This window comes from Haematobia irritans, chromosome 2 (genome assembly GCF_050003625.1).
Source record: "Haematobia irritans isolate KBUSLIRL chromosome 2, ASM5000362v1, whole genome shotgun sequence".
NCBI lineage: Eukaryota > Metazoa > Arthropoda > Insecta > Diptera > Muscidae > Haematobia > Haematobia irritans.
In genome coordinates, this window is record NC_134398.1 from 88,526,616 (window position 1) to 88,550,033 (window position 23,418).

Genomic DNA, 23,418 nt, shown 5'->3' on the forward strand with positions numbered 1-23,418 from the left:
AAAGGTCAGGTACGTGATTTTCCCACCATGTAATGGTCTCGAAGTCTATCATTTAAATAATAGAACATGTTTGCGGCATTTGAGAACCATTTAAATGCTTATTGCCAGCATAACTTTTTATCTGCTCGAAAATTATTTTTGCAAAGATAAAATACATGGTTTTTGTGACAATTGCATGCTGTAGATAAGCATTAAATGGATGCGGCAACCATGTCCAAACATGTTTTTTTCTGTGCATGTGCATTAATATTTTTATACCCTAAACCACATAGTGGTCAGGGTATAATAAGTTTGATCGGTCAAAAAATGTGCCCACCAGAAATATTGATTTTAGACCCCATAAAATATATACCGATCGACTCAGAATCACCTCCTGAGTCGATCTAGCGCTTGGTGTCCGTCCGTCCGTCTGTCCATGTATATGTTGTTCACAGGATTCCGGTCGCAATTATTAACCGATTTTAATGAAATTTGGTACAGGGAGACTTTTGGGCACAAGAACGAACGCTATTGAATTTGGAAGAAATCGGATCAAATTTAGATATAGCTCCCATATATATGTATCGCCCGATATCGACAAATGGGGTCACGTTGCACTTTTTTACAAACCGATCATCGTCAAATTTAGCACAAAATAATCTTCTGCATCACCCTTTAAGTCTGCAAAATTTCATCGAAATCGGTTCAGATTTAGATATAGCTTCCATATATATGTATCGCCCGATTTTGCCAAATTAGGTCATAAAACGCTTATTTATCAACCGATCTTAATCAAAGTTGGCTAAATGTTATCTTATAACTATATGTGCAAAAAATAATCGAAATCGGTTCAGATTTAGCTATAGCTCCCATATATATGTACCGCCCGATTTTTCTAAATTTGGCCATAAAACCCTTATTTATCAACCGATCTTACTCAAGGTTGGCTAAATCTAATCTTCTATAGCACTTACTATATGTGCAAAAAATCATCGAAATCGGTTCAGATTGAGATATAGCTCCCATATATATGTACAGTCCGATTTTCCCAAATTTGGCCATATAACCCTTATTTATTATCCGATCTTACTTAAAGTTGACTAGATCCAGTCCTCTGTAGTACTAACGGTATGTTCATCGAAATCGGTTCAGATTTGGATATAGCTCCCATATATGTATCGCCCGATTTTGAAAAATTTGCCCCTAATAACCTTATGTTTGACCATAGAGGACTCATTTCATAACTGATCTTACTCAAGTTTTGCACAAGGTAACCTTTTGTGGTATTAATCAAACCCGCAAAATATTATGCAAATTGGTTCAGATTTACACATAGCTTCCACATATATGCATCGTTCGATTTTCCCAAATTTGGCCATAATACTCTTAATTAGTAACCAATGTTACTAAAATTTCAAATTTTGATGTACTAGCCGATCGTATTTATACGTAGTTGTAGCTCTTACATAAGAATATTGCTCGATTTTTACAAATTTGGATTTATTACCCACACTAATTGAGCGATTTTTTTCTTTTTTAATAATGGGCTCAATATTAGTTGCATACTAACTCCGTAGGTGCAATATTAACTACAGCCAGTGTTGCTAGAAGTAGGGGAAATTCCCGATATGTAGGTATTTTTCTAATATTTAGCATCTTGTAGGGACGTAGGGCCACAATGTAGGGAAATTTTCACTCAACACAATTTGTAATAATTTTTACATTTTGGTGGAGGAAATTAGAAGCCGGCAAGCCGGCAATGTATGGTAACAACATTTACCACTCGTGCCAAAAAAAAATCTAACAAAATTTGAAGATTACCACAAATTTACCAAACAAATATTTCTATAGAAATTTTTGTCAAAACTTTATTCCTGTAGAAAATTTTGTCAAAATTTTATTTCTACAGAAAATTTTGTCAAAATTGTATTTATATAGAATTTTTTTTTTTCAAAATATTATTTCTATAAAAACTTTCTCAAAACTTTATTTCTATGGATTTTTTTTTTCAAAATTTTGTTTCTATAGAATTTATTATCAAAATTTTATTTCTATAGAAAATTTTCTCCAAAAAAATTGTTTATAGAAACTTTTTCCAAAATTTTATTTGAATAGAGATTTAACAAAAAAAATTAACTATTTTTGGTAGAATTCTACCAACTGTGGCAACCGTGGTGGTAATACAAATTTATTTTCTAGGTTATATATGTTGCATTTTCATGTTTTAAGATAATAAAGTACTTACAACCATTTTTGTTTTGTAAAATTTGTTTAAATTTAACGAAAATATTGTAGGGAAAATTGTTTGGGAATGTATGAGAAAGTAGGGAACTTTTTTGTCCTTGTAGGGTAAACCGAACATTTTCCCTGGCAACACTGACTATGAGCTATAGTCAGATTGAGACAAAGCACCCATAAACATGTACCCGTTAGTTTTCTTAAATATGCAACTGCGGTTTATCTCCCAGACCTATATCAATGTTACCCCACAAATGCTTATGAATACTAATTCAGTAAGGGTGGTTTAGGGTATGATATAGTCGGCCCCGCCCGACTTTCTACTTTACTTAGTTGTTTGTTTATATATTTAGTTAAAAATATGATTAATGAAAATAACACAAAATTAATTTCAATTCAAAATATCTATGTACACATATAAAAAACAACAAATATGATTAAAAAAAAAACATCTATATATTTGTAATTAAAATTCAATTCCTCTTGCGGCTTTCCATATCCACTACACTGAATAGAATCTACAAATCTTAGAGTTTATTAGAATTCACGTACAAACGAATGCCAGATTAAAAATCCTAATTATAACATATACTTCAAAGTAAAACATGTCATGTCGTTCCAAATACTCACTTAATTTAAAGACAATTTCATTTATTCAAAATGTTTTTCTTTACTTTAAGGAGGGACGCAAATTTCCAAGATTTGTGTCCTAAATTTAATGAAACAAATTTTTAAAGCAAAGATTATAAACTTTCTTTAAATAAAAATTTCGTTTTCAAAATAATTTCGTTTACAAAATAATTTTTTTTGATGTACATTTGATGGTGATGACTTATGTATTTTAATCTGTTGAATTCGAAAATGAAAGTTAAAATTTTTTATGCAACTGTTTTTGAGATATCACGTTATTTTTAATTTTTCGACATTTTTCATTAAACAAATTCTATCTCGAGCTGAATTATCCGATTATATAGTTGTTGGTACTTGAATGGAATATAGGTATATTGAGATGACGAAAAAACGCATTTTTGTGTGGGTGAGTGGCTCATAAGTGAATGATTTGGCACCGGATTTATTCACTCACTTACTTATAACTTTGTTAATTTTTGGTCGATTTTCTTTATCTTTACGTACACTGAAAAAAAAGCATACTCGGTTCCAAAGATTTTGTCTTTACTTTAAAAAATTTGGTATTGATTCCGAGCCAAAGAAGCGGAGAATACAAGTAAGGATACTTTTAAGACACAATTTTCTTTTAAATTTAGGTTTTGTGTACTTGCTTCTAGGAAGCAAATTTTAATTTTTCGCTTTCTCAGATTTTTTTCTTCATATGCTATCAAAGTCCTTTAAAAACGAGTTAAAGGCAACTTTATTTTCAAAATTAGGACTCGACTTCCAGTAGAAATTATGCTATGTTTGAAGTAAAAAAAAATAAAGTTTTGAAAAACATGTCCTATATTTGAACGATTTTTTGCTTTGTAGTCAAGATGCAAAATGACAACAAACTTAAAGACAATTTCATTAAATTTAAAGAATTTTTCTGAATTATTAAAGTCAAGTTGACCTTAGCCTATAAATTTTTTCTTTCAATACGACTTCATTGAAAAGTTTATCGACTTTTGGACAAGGAAAATAACTTTATTTTAGAGAAATGCGTCTTCTATGCTAAGTAAAATTTGTATTTGTATTTTAAAGACATGAAATTTTTGACCTCACGACAATATTTTTTTCAGTGTACATGATGAGAAATAATTTGTTTCCATGGTTTATACTTTTCTGGCGGCAGAGTCATTGTAAAAAAGGATTTTGTTGAAAATTTGCCCTATTCTCATCAATATACAGTGCACTCGCGGTAACGTGAACTCCGCATAACGTGAACATGCTTTTTCTTACACTGACTACTCCGTAACGCCGAAAAACATGAAATTTGACGTTAAAGGCAGATTCACAATGCCAAATACAATTTCAAATACACTTACGGAATTTTTTACACTCATGGAAAAAAATCATGCACGGCGTGCTCATTTCAAAACGATTCGTTCATGAAAGTGAATCAACACACATGTGGTGTTAAACTGAGAACAGGCGGTGTCAATCTGGCAACGATAAAATGACACCATGCGTTGTCAAAACAACAACCAGAGTTCATGATCTGCAAACGTTAAGGTTACGACTTAATAAACAAAATTAAAAAAGATTTCCGCTAGCATGACTCGAACCTGCACCATACCCGTTAAAAGTCGCCTTAGCACCATTGCATCACCGAGGGAGTTGCCATAATAACGTCTAACGATTATTTTAAGACTTCTCATGGCCAAAGAAAAACGGATGCCGTTCATGAAATCGTGAACGCCCGTGGACGAAAATGTGAACATTCCGTTTAGATTTTTTGTAAACGTATCCGTTTCATTTTGTCACCGTCCTTTCACGACTATGGAACGTAATTTTTTCTATTAGTGTAGTGATCTAGTTTGGCTTTTTTCGTGAATTTTATTTATTAGTTGAAATTGCTTTATAATTCCATTCCCACTAATATTCTTCCGATCTCTTTTTTTTTAATTGTTCATGAAATTAAATTAAGTCTTTGATATTACTAATAACAAAAATAAAAGACTATCATGCTAGAACGTGTAAAACTCCCGAATATGGCTATGTTTTGTTCTGAAATTCGCTAACGTGAACATTTTCGCTAACGTGAACTCTCTTGGTTTTAATTAGTTCACGTTACCGCGAGTGCACTGTATTTTTAACCAAGTTACAAGTTTGTTCGTCATCTCAATACCTTGCATTGTGTGTTTCGAATATGATTTGTTTAATGAAAATGTACGGGATATCTGAAAAACTGTTCCCTAAAAAATTTTTAACCTTCGTTTTCGAATTCAGCAGATCAAAATACATTAGAAAAGTCACCTCTCATCAAGTGTACATTTTCAGGGTAAACTAGTGCAATCCTCCATATTAGGTCAGTATTTTTTCAGTTTGTGTGTGGACTGTGATTTTGTAATACCTTTGTCGGTATATCACAGAGAACACACGAAAATTGGATAAATGAGATCTGCATCCTAAATTTAAAAAAGCCTAGATTTAAAGTTAGGCACACGCAAAAAAATAATTCTTTCCTCCCAAACGAAATTTTAGACAAACAAAATTCGTTTCTCATTTGCTTTTCGCTGTAAGGAAGTGTATTTGGAAGAAAAGTATATACTTTTTGTGGTAAACAATTATTCTTTTCCAGGATGTAAAAACAATTTCATAAAGACAAACTAAAAAAAAAATCATTGTTTTCTAGCTAATTGCATTTTCCCTTACATCTTTCTCACATCCACGAGGTTTTTTAGTTATTAACACCTTTTCCTGTAATACCAACAATGTAGAAGAAATTATACGATTTTATAAATTTTTTTTTACCTTTCGCCTGGACGGAGAATCGAACCGCGGACCATGCACTTTGTAAGCCAACACACTAACCACTGAGCTATGTACCTGTTATGGTCATCAATACACCGAAAGAATTTTCTTCGTAAAAAGAACGAAAAATTTCGTTAAAAGTACGAAATTTGTCATTGTTTTACAACCAAAGAAACTTTTCATTAAAAGTACGAAATATTTCGTACTTTTTACGAAGAAAAGTTCTTCCACAATTTTCGTAGTTTGTAAGAAAAAAATTCGTACTTTTTATGAAGAATCTTCGTACTTTTTATGAAAAATCTTCGTACTTTTTATGAAACAAATTCGTTCTTTTTATGAAAATGTTTCGTACTTTTTATGAAAAATTTTCGTAGTTTTTATGAAAAATGTTCGTACTTTTTATGAAAAACTTTCGTACTTTTTTTTTTCAAAAATGTTCGAACTTTTAGAAAAAAAATTATAGTCGAAAGTGCATTTGGTTGTAGTTACAAGTGTGAAAAATGACATCACTACTTTACATCTTAAGTTTTTGAATAATTTTTAGTTTATTGCTTCACTTTTATTCATAGCGCGCTATCACCCAAATGAGAAGTAGCATAGACTTACATAAAAAAATAGAATAAATGAATACACTCAAAGACATTATAAAAGAGAACTTAATGCCGCGAACGGAAATTTTACAACTTCAATGAGACTTCTTCGTTATTTCAAAGAAAATGTTTCGTACTTTTTATGAAGAAATTTTAACGCAGAATGTTTCGTAAAATATTCGTAAAAACTTCTTCACAAAATTCATGAAATTTGAAGAAAGTTTCGTTAAAAGTACGAACTTTTTACGAAGAAAAGTTAATGTAGAATATTTCGTAAAAGTTTCGTATATTCGTAAAATGTTCTTCGTAAAATTTACGAAAATGAATGAAAATTTCGTTATTTTAATGAAGAATTCACGAAGAATAGTTAATGAAGAATTCTTCGTAAAATTAACGAAGAGAATTCTTTCGGTGTAGATAAATATCCATATAAGTTATATTTATATAGCATAGCTTGCGGCGCCCACGAACCGAATAAACAAAGTTTATTTAACAGAAATAAACATTTAGTTTGGCACCGTGGAGCAGTGGTTGCTACGTCCGACTAGCATGTCAAGGGTCGTGGGTTCGATCCCTGCTTCGACCAAAGTTTTTTTATTTTTGTTTTTTTTTTTTACATATATTCCAGATATGTTCGGAAGATTCCGAAAAAATGATCAACATTACATTGTATTATATTAAATTTTGAACTGTAAAATGTGTCTTATTAAAGACCTAAAGTCAGAAAAGAACAGTGTTTGATATAAACGAAATGGACTGTGTTGTTGTTCCAAAAATAACTTTTTTTATTGAAAAAATAAACATTTTGTAACAAGCGAATTTTTTCGGTGATAAAAGTTTAAAATTTTCGAAGCAATTCAAAAAACTCTAACAAAAGAAAAACGTTTTCGGTACATGTTTTCCAAACGTTTTTTTTTTTGCGTGTAGCTCCCTAAAAATGTTTTTGTTGTAAAAAAGCAGCATACTTACCTTCCATTAGCAATTAAAATCTAATTGCGCAATAAAAAGGGAAACTTCACGACTATTCTTCTAAGCAACAAAAAAATTATTAACTAAAATGTCTGAACATTTTTATTTACTTGTGGTTACTATGGTAAGACAAGTTTCTGTTTAATAAATTTGGATTTAAGTCAACACGCTCCCACTTCGTTTACCAGGGACCACCTACGGTACCAAATAACCTATTCATGTCCTAGTGGTACCCTTAATTTGTAGCCATAGCGGCCGTCCATTGTAGACGACATGTGGGTAAACCCATTTCGTTACCACATTATGTGCCTTTAACACTACACTTTTATTTGGATTATTTTTATATAACATCCCAAAAAGTCGTCGTACCTATCCCAGACCAAATTAAACATTTGGTGGATGTCAGATATAAAATGCGAAACTAACTGGAGAGTCTACGAACCAAATCCAGTAACTTATTCGTGGTAGAACCATGTCCCAACTATTCATACAAAAGAGAGAAATAGCACTGTTAGAAAAATATGATTTCATATGTTCCGATATAAACAAAATTTGTTTCGGGCAGAATTTTTAAACACAATATATTTAAGTGCAAAAATGTAATGTTCCTAAACTAGCATGAAATGTTTGGGACACATATGTTAATATGTTAGAATATATTATTTTTGGGACATGAATGTTTCATAAAAATAATATGTGTGAATGTAAACATATATAAATTTACAAATTTCGAATAAACACATATATGTTGTGATATTTTATTCAGAGAACGACAGAGAGAGGGAGAGAGAGAGAGTATATATAATTAAAAGAGAGCAATTTCTTGTGAAACAGCTGGTATGTTGTTTCGGAAAACTGTTTTATGAGTTCATTTGTTTTGGCTGTGCGCTTGGCATGTTAATAAGGCTTCGCCAAAAATTTGATACGCTAAGTCTAAATATTATTTAATTTGAATAGTAAAATGAGTATTCGGAGTAAAGAGAATAGACATTCGGAACCAAGACTTTTGAAAAAAAAAAACAACATGTTTTTTTGCTTTTAGAGCAGCATATTATGTATTTGGGGACATGTGTTTTGTTTATCATTTTGTCATTATGGGCACAATGTTTTTCTTGGTTCGTCAAAAGAAATCGGAACGTACGACGAGTAAGTCAAGATATTCAGACAAGGGATCTTCATAAAAAAATAACTAATGGGCACTATACTATTCTTAGAGTTGGGACAGTAAAATGAAAAAAGGGGAAACATTAAAAATTGTATAAACAAAGTTTAGTTCCTCTTTATTATTAACACACGCAAAGAAAAAAGCGTTTGCAAAACGTGTATCGAAAACGTTTTTCTTTTGTTAGAGTTTTTGAACTGCTTCGAAAATTTTAAACTTTTAGCACCAAAAAAATTCGTTTGTTACAAAATTTTTATTTTTTCAATAAAAAAAAGTTATTTTTGAAACAACAACACAGTCCATTTCGTTTATATCAAACACTGTTCTTTTCTGACTTTAGGTATTTAATAAGACACATTATACAGTTCAAAATTGAAAATACTACAATGTAATGTTGAACATTTTTTTCGGAATCTTCCGAACATATCTGGAATACATGTAAAAAAAACTTTGGTCGAAGCAGGGATCGAACCCATGACCCTTGGCATGCAAGTCGGACGTAGTAACCACTGCTCCACGGTGTCAAACTAAATGTTTGTTTCTGTTAAATAAACTTTGTTTATTCGGTTCGTGGGCGCCGTAAGCTATGCTATATAAATATAACTTATATGGATATTTATCTATTGATGACCATAACAGGTACATAGCCCAGTGGTTAGTGTGTTGGCTTACAAAGTGCATGGTCCGCGGTTCGATTTTCCGTCCAGGCCAAAGGTAAAAAAAAAAATTTTAAAATTTATAAAATCGTATAATTTCTTCTAAATACATTGTTGCTATTACAGGAAAAGGTGTTAATAACTAAAAAACCTCGTGGATGTGAGAAAGATGTAAGGGAAAATGCAATTAGCAAGAAAACAATGTTTTTTTTTTTTTTGAGTTTGTCTTTATGAAATTGTTTTTAACATCCTGGAAAAGAATAAACGTTTATCACAAAAAGTATATACTTTTCTTCCAAATACACTTCCTTACAGCGAAAAGCAAATGAGAAACGAACTTTGTTTGTCTAAAATTTCGTTTGGGAGGAAAGAATAATTTTTTTGCGTGCATAAGTAGTCCAAGAGGAGATGACGGACACTTTCAAAAATAATAGCGGGCATTCAGTTCGAGTTTGGCCGCTAAAATTATTTTTCATTTTAGCGGCAAAACTCGAATCTCTAAAAGCAGAATAACATAACTTTTTTGACCAATTGTATTATAACTTGGTGTGCAATGATCCAAAGAAACAAATGAAAAAGTTTATTTTCTTTAAAATGAATTATTAGAGAAATGTACACGTGAAAACATGACCATTTTATTTTAGAGCGCTAATGCCAACTTAATACTGGCCTTAAGGTAAAAATGAAATTAAGTACAAAATTATTCGTTAATAAAAATTCATATTTATAATACGATAAATTTTAAATGCATTTAAAATGGTGTTAAATATTGGTTAAAAAAAGTTCACGCCTAAATAAATGTAGTGCATATTGTAAAATTATTTATGTTTATACTCGGCTTCACGTTCTTCTTTTGTTAAAGTTTTTGACAAAAGAAGAACGTGAATTTCTTCGAAAATGTCAAACTTTTATACAAACATTCTATGGTACAAAATTGTTAGTTTTGCAATAAAAAAATAATAAAACCTCAGTCCATTTCGTTTATATTTTTGGAATATATGTAAAAATAAATGTAAAAAAATTGTGGGTTCATACCTTGCTCCGACAGTACGCCTTTGTTTTTTTTTTTTTACACATTTATATTTATACTAAAGGGTGATTTGTTAAGAGCTTGATAACTTTTTTTTTAAAAAAAACGCATAAAATTTGCAAAATCTCATCGGTTCTTTATTTGAAACGTTAGATTGGTCCATGACATTTACTTTTTGAAGATAATTTCATTTAAATGTTGACCGCGGCTGCGTCTTAGGTGGTCCATTCGGAAAGTCCAATTTTGGGCAACTTTTTCGAGCATTTCGGCCGGAATAGCCCGAATTTCTTCGGAAATGTTGTCTTCCAAAGCTGGAATAGTTGCTGGCTTATTTCTGTAGACTTTAGACTTGACGTAGCCCCACAAAAAATAGTCTAAAGGCGTCAAATCGCATGATCTTGGTGGCCAACTTACCGGTCCATTTCTTGAGATGAATTGTTCTCCGAAGTTTTCCCTCAAAATGGCCATAGAATCGCGAGCTGTGTGGCATGTAGCGCCATCTTGTTGAAACCACATGTCAACCAAGTTCAGTTCTTCCATTTTTGGCAACAAAAAGTTTGTTAGCATCGAACGATAGCGATCGCCATTCACCGTAACGTTGCGTCCAACAGCATCTTTGAAAAAATACGGTCCAATGATTCCACCAGCGTACAAACCACACCAAACAGTGCATTTTTCGGGATGCATGGGCAGTTCTTGAACTGCTTCTGGTTGCTCTTCACTCCAAATGCGGCAATTTTGCTTATTTACGTAGCCATTCAACCAGAAATAAGCCTCATCGCTGAACAAAATTTGTCGATAAAAAAGCGGATTTTCTGCCACTGATTTTGGTAATAAAATTCAATGATTTGCAAGCGTTACTCGTTAGTAAGTCTATTCATGATGAAATGTCAAAGCATACTGAGAATCTTTCTCTTTGACACCATGTCTGAAATCCCACGTGATCTGTCAAATACTAATGCATGAAAATCCTAACCTCAAAAGAATCACCCTTTATATTAAATTTTTATAATGAAACTTCGAAATGTGGGTTATTAAAGATTTACAGTCAGAAAAGAACAGTGCTTGATATAAACGAAATGTACTGAGCTTTTGAATAAAATATTATTTCCTTATGTTTTTTTCAAGCAATTTTGTAACAAAAAACAGTTTTTGGTATAAAAGTTTGAAATTTTGAAAGGAATTCAAAAACTCTATCAAAAGAAGAACGTGGAGTCGAGTATAAACTACTTATTTCAAAAATGTTCGCAAGAGTTCTAAAGGATGCTCGGCATTACATTCTACTATATTAAATTTTTAGTACGAAACCTCAAAATGTTCATATTTAAGACATAAAGGCAAAATGGAAAAGTGTTTGATATTTTACTTTAGAATAGAAATTATTTTTGTTAAATTAAAAATTTTTTGGTGATAAAGACTTAAACTTTTTGGAAGACATCAAAAAGTTGCAAGAAAAGAACAACGTTTACAATGCCCGTTATCCAAACCTTTGCGTTTAGCTTTAAATTTGCAAAATGAATAGACATTTAATTTTTTGGGTATCTACACCAATATAATTTCAAATTTATTTATTAATTTCATACCAATACAACAGGAATAAATTCTTAAAGCTACTATTGAATTATTCTGTGGTTAAATTTGATAGGTTACAATATATTATAATTATTATTGATTGTAACAGTTTTAGTTTTGGATATATATAAACTATATTAAAACAAAAAACAAAAGTAAATAAAACATAACAAGTATATACGGCCGTAAGTTCGGCCAGGCCGAAGCTTATGTACCCTCCATCATGGATTGCGTAGAAACTCCATCTAAACACTGCCATCCACAATCGAATTACTTAAGTTGCGGTAACGCTTGCCGATGGCAAGGTATCTTAAAACCTTCTAACACCATCTTCTAAATTGTATGTAAGCCCATACGTGGTATATATTAAATCAAAAAAGATCGATCCAATACGTATATAATTCAGTTTGACATAGTAGACATAAAATTTTGACAAAATTTTCTACAGGAATAAAATTTTAACAAAATTTTCTATAGAAATAAAATTTTCACAAAATTTTCTACATAAATAAAAATTTGACAAAATTTTCTATTGAAAGAAAATGTTGACAAAAATTTCTACAGAAATAAAATTTTAACAAAATTTTCTATAGAAATAAACTTTTGACAAAATTTTCTATAGAAATAAAATCTTGGTAGATTATTTTTGGCTCGAGTGGCAACCATGATTATGAACCGAATAAAATTTGAACAAAATTTTATATAGAAATAAAATTTTGACAATGATGAAAATTTTATTATGAACCGAATAAAATTTTAGCAAAATTTTCTCTAGAAATAAAATTTTGACAAAATTTTCTATAGAAATAAAATTTTGACAAAATTTTCTATAGAAATAAAATTTTGGTAGATTATTTTTGGCTCTAGTGGCAACCATGATTATGAACCGATATGGACCAATTTTTGTGTGATTGGACCAATTTTGGTATAATTTGAACCGGATCGGATGAATTTTGCTCCTCCAAGAGGCTCCGGAGGTCAAATCTGGAGAATGTTTTATATGGGGGCTATATATAATTATGGACCGATATGGACCAATTCTGGCACGGTTGTTAAAGATCATATACTAACACCATGTTCCAAATTACAACCGGATTGGATGAAATTTGCTTCTCTTGGAAACTTCGCAAGCCAAATCTGGGGATCGGTTTAAATATAATTATGGACCGATGTGGACCAATTTTTGCAGGGTTATTAGAGACCATATACCAATATCGTGTACCAAATTTCAGTCGGATCGGATGAAATATGCTTCTCTTCGTAAAAAGAACGAAAAATTTCGTTAAAAGTACGAAATTTGTCATTGTTTTACAACCAAAGAAACTTTTCAGTAAAAGTACGAAATATTTCGTACTTTTTACGAAGAAAAGTTCTTCCAAAATTTTCGTAGTTTGTAAGAAAAAAATTCGTACTTTTTATGAAGAATCTTCGTACTTTTTATGAAAAATCTTCGTACTTTTTATGAAACAATTTCGTTCTTTTTATGAAAATGTTTCGTACTTTTTTCTGAAAAATGTTCGAACTTTTAGAAAAAAAATTTATAGTCGAAAGTGCATTTGGTTGTAGTTGCAAGTGTGAAAAATGACATCACTACTTTACATCTTAAGTTTTTGAATAATTTTTAGTTTTATTGCTTCACTTTTATTCATAGCGCGCTATCACCCAAATGAGAAGTAGCATAGACTTGCATAAAAAATAGAATAAAGGAATACACTCAAGCACATTATAAAAGACAATTTAATGCCGCTAACGGAAATTTTACAACTTCAATGAAACTTCTTCGTTATTTCAAAGAAAATGTTTCGTACTTTTTATGAAGAAATTTTAACGCAGAATGTTTCGTAAAATATTCGTAAAAACTTCTTCACAAAATTCATGAAATATGAAGAAATTTTCGTTAAAAGTACGAACTTTGTACGAAGAAAAGTTAATGTAGAACGTTTCGTAGAAGTTTCGTATATTCGTAAAATGTTCTTCGTAAATTTTACGAAAATGAATGAAAATTTCGTTATTTTAATGAAGAATTCAGGAAGAATAGTTAATGAAGAATTCTTCGTAAAGTTAACGAAGAGAATTCTTTCTGTGTAGAGGCTCCACAAGCCAAATCTGGGGATCGGTTTATATGGGGGCTATATATAATTATGGACCAATGTGGACCAATTTTTGCATGGTTGTTAGAGATCATATACCAACACCATGTACCAAATTTCAGCCGGATCGGATGAAATATGCTTCTCTTAGAGGCTCCACAAGCCAAATCTGGGGATCGGTTTATATGGGGGCTATATATAATTAAGGACCGATATGGACCAATTTTTGCATGGTTGTTAGAGACCATATACCAACATCATGTACCAAATTTCAGCCGGATCGGATGAAATTTTCTTCAGTTTGAGGCTCCGCAAGCCAAATCTGGGGATCGGTTTATATGGGGGCTATATATAATTATGGACCGATGTGAACCATTTTTTGCATGGTTGTTAGAGACCATATACCAACACCATGTACCAAATTTCAGCCGGATCGGATGAAATTTGCTTCTCTTTTAGGCTCCACAAGCCAAATCTGGAGATTGGTTTATATGGGGGCTATATATATAATTATGGACCGATGTGGACCAATTTTTGCATGGTTGTTAGAGACCATATACCAACTCCATATACCAAATTTTAGCCGGATCGGATGAAATATGCTTCTGTTAGAGGCTCCACAAGCCAAATCTGAGGGTCCCTTTATATGGGGGCTATACGTAAAAGTGGACCGCTATGGCCCATTTCCAATACCATCCGACCTACATCGATAACAACTACTTGTGCCAAGTTTCAAGTCGATAGCTTGTTTCGTTCGGAAGTTAGCGTGATTTCAACAGACGGACGGACGGACGGACATGCTTAGATCGACTCAGAATTTCACCACGACCCAGAATATATATACTTTATGGGGTCTTAGAGCAATATTTCGATGTGTTACAAACGGAATGACAAAGTTAATATACCCCCATCCTATGATGGAGGGTATAATAATATTTTTTTCCAATGAAAACTACAAGACCGTTACCTAACGAGGTTGTCTTTAACAAAATGAATTTTTGCGTATTTAGTGACATTTTTTATATCATCGTTAATGAAAAAAATATTCTCCCGTAAATGAATGCAATTTAAAGAAGAACGCGCGTATTACTGCTGGCATGTATGAAAACGTTTCTTCTTTGTTCTGTGGAGACGATTGATTCATAGTTGCTATGCTTAGTCTCTCTCCATTGATAAATTTGAGTTTCTAAGCGAGAGAATCAATCCGCGCTTTCCTCGTGCAAGGGAGCCACCGTGGTGCAATGGTTAGCATGCCCGCCTTGCATACACAAGGTCGTGGGTTCGATTCCTGCTTCGACCGAACACAAAAAGTTTTTCAGCCGTGGTTTATCCCACCTCAGTAGTGCTGGTGACATTTCGTGCAAACTCCAGTGTTAAAAAAGAATTTGGGAGAATGATTTGACTGTTGCCCAATTCTCAAAAAAAAAATTGTTTCTCCCCGGGACACAGAAATTTCCTTGGTCGAATGGTACCGGTGGGGGACACTGATAGAGTTTGGATGGACTCCAATCTAGTATCATGTGGCCAGAAAAATTCGTCTCTTCAGAAAAAATAAATAATTTAGTTTTCTTCTAAAAAAAATTCACAAAATCTGATTCAAAGTAAATTTTACTTACAAACAGCTGATTTTGTAATATAAAATGAGAGAAATCCCATATATATTTTTGTACTGGATGGCGGAGTTTATTTCAGATAAAATTGGCTTTATTAATACAAGCTTTCTGTACGTACGAGTATTCACGGCTTCAGTGGTTAGCAAAATAGGAAATGCTGTCGAGCGCATGTCAGCCGAGAAATCGATATCTCGTAAAGAGAACAATCATAAAAATTCTATATAGAGTCGATGGTACGATTTGGATTCGTAAACCAGAATGTACGATTTTTTTTTACTTATAATTTGAGCTGTATGTGGGCAAAATAATTACTTTGGTTCAAAATCAATGATTATAGTAGAAATATCCTTGCAAAGATCCAATTCAGATATTCTGTTGTGTTAAAATGAAAAAAAAAAAAAAAAAACTAAAAATTTTGCTTTCATAATGCTTGTTGTATAGACATTGGTGTAAAACCAACCCATTACATGTTTTCCTTAGCATGAGGTAAATCCGATGCATAATGAACTAAAATTTAATACTAAGTGACCTACATATTACCACAATTGCTAGTTGCCTGGACTAAATGCTTCTGTTTAAAGCCATCAGTGTTTTTGTTGTTTAGCAAGAGAAAGAAACATCGAGGCAGAGGGCATAAAATTAAATTAATGGTGTTTTCTTTTCTGAAAAAAGTGTTTTGCCTTCATTTTGTCTGTACAGGATACGCATTTTTAAAATGTTACCAGAAACCTAAACAAATTCTATCATTTCAGCGGGCAGAAAAGAATTCAAAGAAGGAAACAGGGCAATCGCAGCACTCTCGTTTGTTGGCAGTGCTGAAAATGCCCGTAATTTGCCTCTATGCGTGGCGCTATTTTCACAACAGAATTCGAAGCCTTTTCGCACTTTTGCCTGTTTTTTTAGAAAAGAACCTAAAGAGTAAATTTTCCGGGCAAAATGCAAAAAAAGTGTGCATTTTTTACAAGAAAAGAAAACGCCATAAGTCTTAAATTTTGTTACCGGCTCTGGAACAACCGAAACAAGGAGCAGACACTTTACATTACCCCTAATCTGGCAATTTGTTACGCTCTCCTTTTTTATTCCCATCTTTGTATTTTTCTCGTGTTTATTCGTCTAACATTACTTCAACGTGGTCTCCCTTCTTCTCTTTATTCGCATTTGCTGGGAAAATTGAACAACCGCCACATAGTTCCGCCATCCATCAAGGCCGTAAATCAGTTGGTGGGAGCGCCGGTCGAGCGAGAAGTCACACTGGAATGCATTGTGGAAGTCTACCCGAAACCTTTAAATGGCTGGTATCGTAATGAGGGTAAGTAGTTCGTGGCAAGATACTGAACTAGACAAAGTTCAATAAAATAAATATACACCTACACACACACACCCACAGACACACCCCCATTTAACCCCTTGCCTATACAGCCTATTCATTGACCCTAAACCAACATTTCAATGTCCACCATCCCTAGAAGATCCATCTTAAATTCGTATCATTTCGATTTTTGTTATATCACTAAGAGAATAACAGCTTATTCCTCTATGTGTGTATGTGTGTCTGTAGTTGTAATACCGCCACTATAACCAGAGATGCCAGATGTTTTGATTACTTCCAATTTTCATATAGCTATAAAATACATACTCATATATAAATGAACTCTATGGGTTTTCCACACAGAAAATGTAAACCTTTCTGTGGGAATAGTCAACTACTTCGTTAAAAAATTTAACTCGATGAATTTTTACAACTATGAATTTTTTTGAACAAAATTTCATAAAAAATTAAAAGCTATTAAAAACAAGTATATTCGACCAACCCGAATCTTATGAATCATGGTGGATATCTCGCTGCTTTCCGAACGAAACAACCGGTCGACTTGAAACTTAGCACAGATAGATTTGTCTTGCGGAGTCTCTTGGAAGAGCAAATTGCATCCAATCCGGTTTAATAATCCGGTTAAATATCGGCTCCCATATAAATCGATCTAAATTCTAATTCTAACGTAAAAATTATGCAACTTTTCAAGTAAAACTTATCTTTAAAGTAAAGCTTGGAAAGAATATCCCATTTTTTGATCGGTTTTTTGCTTTATAGCCAAGACGATTTCTTTAATTTTGAAGAATTTTTCCAAATTATTAAAGCTAAGTTGACCTTAGCCAATAAAAATTTTATTTAATGTAACGACACCAATTTTTAACCCCTAAATGCACAACAAAAAATGTGATTTTTTTTTTGCAAAAATAGTGGCTGTATCTTAAAAGATACAGTGCGCTCTAAACTAAGTTTTGGTTTACAAATAAATAATTAGAATTTTTATCTTTGGTAAATACACTTAAAAAAAAGGTTTACTTGGATCCAAAGATTTTGACCTTGGATTTTGGTATTGATTCCGATCCAAAGATGCGGCTTCTTTAAAATAAAGAAATTTTTACAGACCTACCTGGCTTTAAGTCTAGGATCAATAAGATTAAAATTGGATACAGATCTCATTCATCGAGTTTTTATTTTCTTTTTGCGATATATTAATAAAGGTATTTATGTACAAACAAATTTCAAAATCCAAATTGTGCCAGGTACTTCAAAGCAAAAACAGTTTTCTTAATGCTAAAAAAAAACTTTAAACCATATATGCAAATCCTTAAAATAAGTCTTAGCCTATACTTGAAGCGTTTTTATCTTAAATTTAAAAATTCAATATGTCAGTTGATTTAAAGACGATTTATTTAAATTAAAAATGTTTTTCTTTATTTTAAGGAAAATTTGCCTTACTTCAAATATCTACAACTTCAGCAGAGAGACGCAAATTTTAAAGATTTGTGTCCTAAATTTCATGAAAAAAATTTTTGAAGCAAGGATTATAAACTTTCTTTTAATTAAAATGTCATTGTTTTAAAGAATTTTATCCTTAGCATTGCGTAAATTTTTAGTCGTAAAATTTAAGTTGCATAATCTTCCATATTAGGTCAATATTTTTTTCAGTGTAACTTCCATTATTTTACTTGCATCATACTCTCTAGGTCTCTTTCTAAACACATATATGTTTATAGGCTATTTCTAAATTAATAGACATTTGCAACCAAGCATATTATATTTAGAAACATTTTATGTTCTAACATATTAACACCTACACAGAAAAAAATTTCCGTAGTTAAACTAACGCTAAATTTAACTTATTTTTATTGTAAAACAATTATTTGTTAGTAGTTAAATTTTATTACTTTTTGCGAAATTTTCCACAGCCCAATGGAATTTTCGTTTTTTTAAAGTATGTCTCAAATATTTTATGAACTAAACGTGAGTATAAAGTTCGATGACCGTACGTACGCATAAGTTCAATATGAACTAAAGCAAATGAAAATTTTCGTACGATTCCCAAAATTAGTAAGAATGAACTACTGTAGGGTTAAAATGGTCATGATTTGGCGCCAATGATTTTCTTCTTAACTTTTTGTTAATATTTTCTTCTATTAGAGGGTGTAATTTCGTGAACTGTAGTTAAAAAGTAAAACAGGGCATTATATTAAAACAGGGCATTAAAATTTAAAAACGCTTTGGGGAAATCTCAAAATGTGTAGCAAAATTTAGTTCAATTTTCGTACGAGTTAGTTTATTCTTCCTATAAAACAGTTTACTTTTTTTCGGTGTATGTCCCAAACATGTTATGCTAGTTTATGAACATTATATGCTTACACTTAAAAATATTGTGTTAAAAATTTGAAAAACATATGAAAAACAATCTTTTTCGTCCGCGTAGTTGCAGCGTATTTACATGACAAGATACAAAACATTCTTCATTAAAATCACAAAATTTTCATTGATTTTCATACATTTCTCCAAGTACTTTTTTACGAATATACGAAATATTCCATACCAGCTTTTCTTCGTAATAGGTTCCAACTTCTGCAGTACACAAGCAGTAGTTTGGTGGAAGAAATTCTGAAAATATGTATTCTTAGAGCAGAATGTGACCCTGTCGATAATTTATCATGTAGGCAACACATTAATAAAAACATTTTATGGCAACACTGCAAAAGTCAAGTAAAAATTTTATTATGTATTTCAAATGTTCTTTAATTCATTTTTGTTTGTATATTTTTTAATGTCGAAGTTGATGCATTTTTTTATGTTATTAATAAGAGTGCGGTTGGACATGGAAGACGATTTCGTGCCCGGAAGAAAATAAAAGAGGAATGTGTTTGTCTGTAACACATTTCTTTTTTATGCTCAAACAATTGCTCCAATTAAAAATGCAATCCAATTTAAAAAAATGTAATATAAACTTTTTGATTTTATTTCATTCAAAAAATTTAAACAAACTGTATATCAAAAAAGCATATGAACATAACATAGACCAAGCAAGATATACACGCACAGAAAAACCATGTTTGAACATGGTTGCCGCATCCATTTAATGCTTATCTAGAGCATGTAATTGTCTCGAAAACCATGTATTTTGTCTTTGTAAAAATAGTTTTCGAGTGGAGAAAAATGTATGGTGGCAATAAGAATTTGAATGGTTCTCAAATGCCGCAAACATGTTCTATCATTTAAATGATAGAATTTGAGACCATTGAATGGTCGGGAAAATCATGTACCTGACCATTCAATTTTTTTACTTTTTACAGGGAAAATACTATTTTTATAGGTTAAGTATAGATATGTCTAGAACCATTACATGGCCATAAAGACCATTTACATTTTTTTCGTTACCATTTAATTTTTTAACTTTTTTGCAGCGAAAAGAATTTTATAAAAATATTGAGCAGGTACACACGATTTTCATTTTGCGCGTCAGTCGTGTGTTGATTGTTTCTTGGAATAGACGCTGAATACTGATTTACTGTGTTTTGTGTTAATTTATTTATTCAGAAGTGGCACGTGGTTTTATGTGAGCACAAAAATGGAAAGTGCAATTGAAAAAATGTACCTGTTTTTGTTCTGCATTTTGCTATATGGATCATTTATTTTTATTTGCAGTTACGTGATGTCTGCGTTTGTACATTTGATGGGCACGATGTAAATATGGAATAATTATTTATTGTTGGAATTGAAATAAAATAGAGTGTTTAAAAATATATAATGTTTGCTTGAACGGCATTATAAAAACAAATCAACAATGAATTAGTTAATAAATAAATAAAAACAAACAAATAAAGTTAATTTTGTGTGTTCCTTTTCTCAAGTGGCGTCCTTTTTTCGACGATGAAAAAAGTTTTTTCATAAAGATCAAAACATTTTGTTGTGACCATGTTCTTTTAACTAGGAGAAAAACATTTTTAATGAATACCATAACATTTTAAATCGTGACCATTGTCTTTTCATTCGAACAAAATTCTTTTTATCAGTATAATAACACTTTAGACGAGGACAATTTTATTTTTCTTAGAACCATGTTCACTGAGCCAACATGGTTGCAGGTGAAAATGTTACATGGTTGCCGCAAAAATAGCTGCTATCATATTATTTTGCTCTTCGAATATGATTGTGACAATCATGTTTCTTCTCTGCGTGTAGATGCCTCAAATCTATTCACAGCGCTGCAGTTTGTTTGCACATCGTAAATGAGAAATTTTTAATTTGTTCTTAATTTGGTTGCCTTTCCTCTCCTTACAATATTTTGTAAAGTAATATACAATGCTGTACACCTGCACTTTTTTTAATGTAAATTAACGCGTTATCCAAAAATAAATTGAGTCACTTGACTGTTTTAAAAACTGTTTTACTTTTGAAGAAAATAACCACTTCAAAATCTTGCAATTCCAATGGACGGGATATGCGGTATCTGGTAACTCTGGTTCTTGCTCATCTAATTCCTTGTGTATAGTTGTATTCCACATTTTCTTTTATTTACTATTTAAATCAGTTGATTTCAATCTGATTTTGTGTGTGTATGTGTGTTTTCTTCAATGCTGCTATTACATTGACTTTGGCTACACCATAATCATCGCAATAACCATCTTTATCATCGCTTTACCCCTTTTTCAACGTCCACCTCGTCGACGCTACTCACCATCTCTTGTCAATGGCGTCACCATTAAAAGGAAACCTTAAGCTGCACAATGGCAACAAGTACAATATATCCGAGAGCATGATTAACATGTACACTTGGCATCTTAATCTGACAATACGTCATCTGACTAAAGCGGACTTTGGCGCTTACAGCTGCTCCAGTGTAAATGCCCTGGGCAAAAGCGAGGCTCGCATTCGGCTACAAGGTACGTATCTATGAAACTATTCTATATGTCTGTGTGTTTTTGTGTGTGTGGGGGATTGTCTCTAGCCCATGCCCTTCCAGATGGTCCGATTATGTTGCTCCTTAAAGTCATATTTAGTCAAGCCAATGAATTGTATTGGATTGAATTGATTTTGTGTGCTCTTCGCACCGAGTATCCTCGCCAAGAAAATCTTTCGTGTCGTCTTCCAAGAGCCGGTAAGTATGTGTGCGCACTAGAATACTCCTAACCAAGGACGTTATCTAGTGTCATCCATCCATTCTAATCATCTGCGATAAATCAATTGGAATTTCGGAAGGCTGTAAAGAGCAGAGCCATCCAGCAGCTCAGTGAACATTCCACATCAATTCCTGAGGTGGGGTGGGTGCAAGGCGTGATTCGAGGCAAATTGAAGTTTGTGACCATGTGAAAGCGTTCGTACATTTGTCTAAAACGGTTCAATTTGGTTTGTGTCGAACCCATTCACCGACAAGTCAATAATATCTTTTTATCACAGTTGTGCAGGGCCAAAGTTATTGCCACAGACTGCCAACTTTGGCTAAGAAGCGCATGAATTACCGTACCACAAGCAGTCGCCAGCCAGTTGGAGCTTGTAATAATAGCATAAAACAAGTGAATTTTGTTAGCCTAGTTTGTTAGTACAGTGCATCAAAAAAGGTTATCACCAAAAGCATCCAATCGAGTTTATTTAGAATACTTGTACTTGAAAATGAAATGAAGGCCATTTCTCAGGTAAATTCACGGGGCCCGCTAAAATGAGTTGCTAAAATTACCATTGCATAGTGAATAGAGCAAATGCGATACTGTTGGTGTTGAGTTTGTTTTAATCAATGAATTTCTAGGCCATTCGGCCAATTCTTCTTGGTAATGTCAAGTTCTTCGTAGATGATGGGCTTTGTGTGATTCCAAATAGGAAGAGGAATTTCCAGGCTTTGTCAATTATTAATCATAAATTAAGTGTTTCTGAATCAATGAATTCAATTGGAATGATTTGGAAAAAATCACCAAAAGTAAATTCGTTTTATTTACTGGAATATACTACAGAACACCATTGCACATCCGGGGTAATTCAACTTAACGAAGATTGAGAGAAAGTGTCCAGGAAATAATCAATCAAAATCTGATTGGCAAATTAGTTTAAGTTATATAGATTGAAATCTCACAGCCGTTTGATGAATGCTTGTGCCACACACAGAGAAATGATTGGTTGGAATTCGATTACGACAACTATTTGATAGTGGAGACTCACAATTTTTAATTGTGGGGAATAATTGTTAGTTATTTCTTTTGGTAGATAGTTTATATAACCAATATAATAGCGGTGTGGCCGAAAGTTGGTACACACGACCAAGTATTGGTCGTTATTTATATATTGAAGTAAGCAACCATTTCAATTTATTGCACCCCGTTGTGCTAACTGACTTCTTTTGCCAATATGCTTCCATGCCCAACTGAAGGTCTGTTTAACAACTAAGTTGGTTGTGTTAACAGATTTGATTGTTATAAAGGGAATTGGTTGCTATGGACTACATATACATATATAACAACAAATATATTGTGTTTTGCCTAATTAATTATCAACTTTAAATTCTTTAAATTTCAATTCAATATTTTGATGACGTTTACTCAAATTTAGAGAACATTCTGTCCATAAAGGATTGCTGTGAGTTATACATATACAGTGAATGGAAGACACAAATGGTCGTCTAACTTTTGTCCACATTTGGCAGGTGTCCAGTTAGAAAACCGTCCACGTTTAGTAGGTGCGCGTTTTCATAGTGGCCAAGTCTGAGAGATTTTTTGTATATTTTTAAATTGGGTAGCTGTATTCTTAAGTGGTAAGTAATTTAAACATCAAATTAAATTAATACTCCTCACTCTTT

At 32.2% G+C, this 23,418-nt stretch overlaps 1 protein-coding gene across 1 annotated transcript in view; it reads left to right on the forward strand.

Annotated features, from left to right (window-relative positions):
- The window catches only part of DIP-lambda (Dpr-interacting protein lambda), a 177,936-nt gene that overhangs the window by 125,598 nt on the left and 28,920 nt on the right, over window positions 1-23,418 (forward strand). Inside the window, exons 7-8 of the mRNA XM_075294521.1 lie at window positions 16,497-16,616; window positions 21,344-21,517. Coding sequence (XP_075150636.1) covers window positions 16,497-16,616; window positions 21,344-21,517 — 294 coding nt within the window. The remainder of the gene's footprint in view (window positions 1-16,496; window positions 16,617-21,343; window positions 21,518-23,418) is intronic.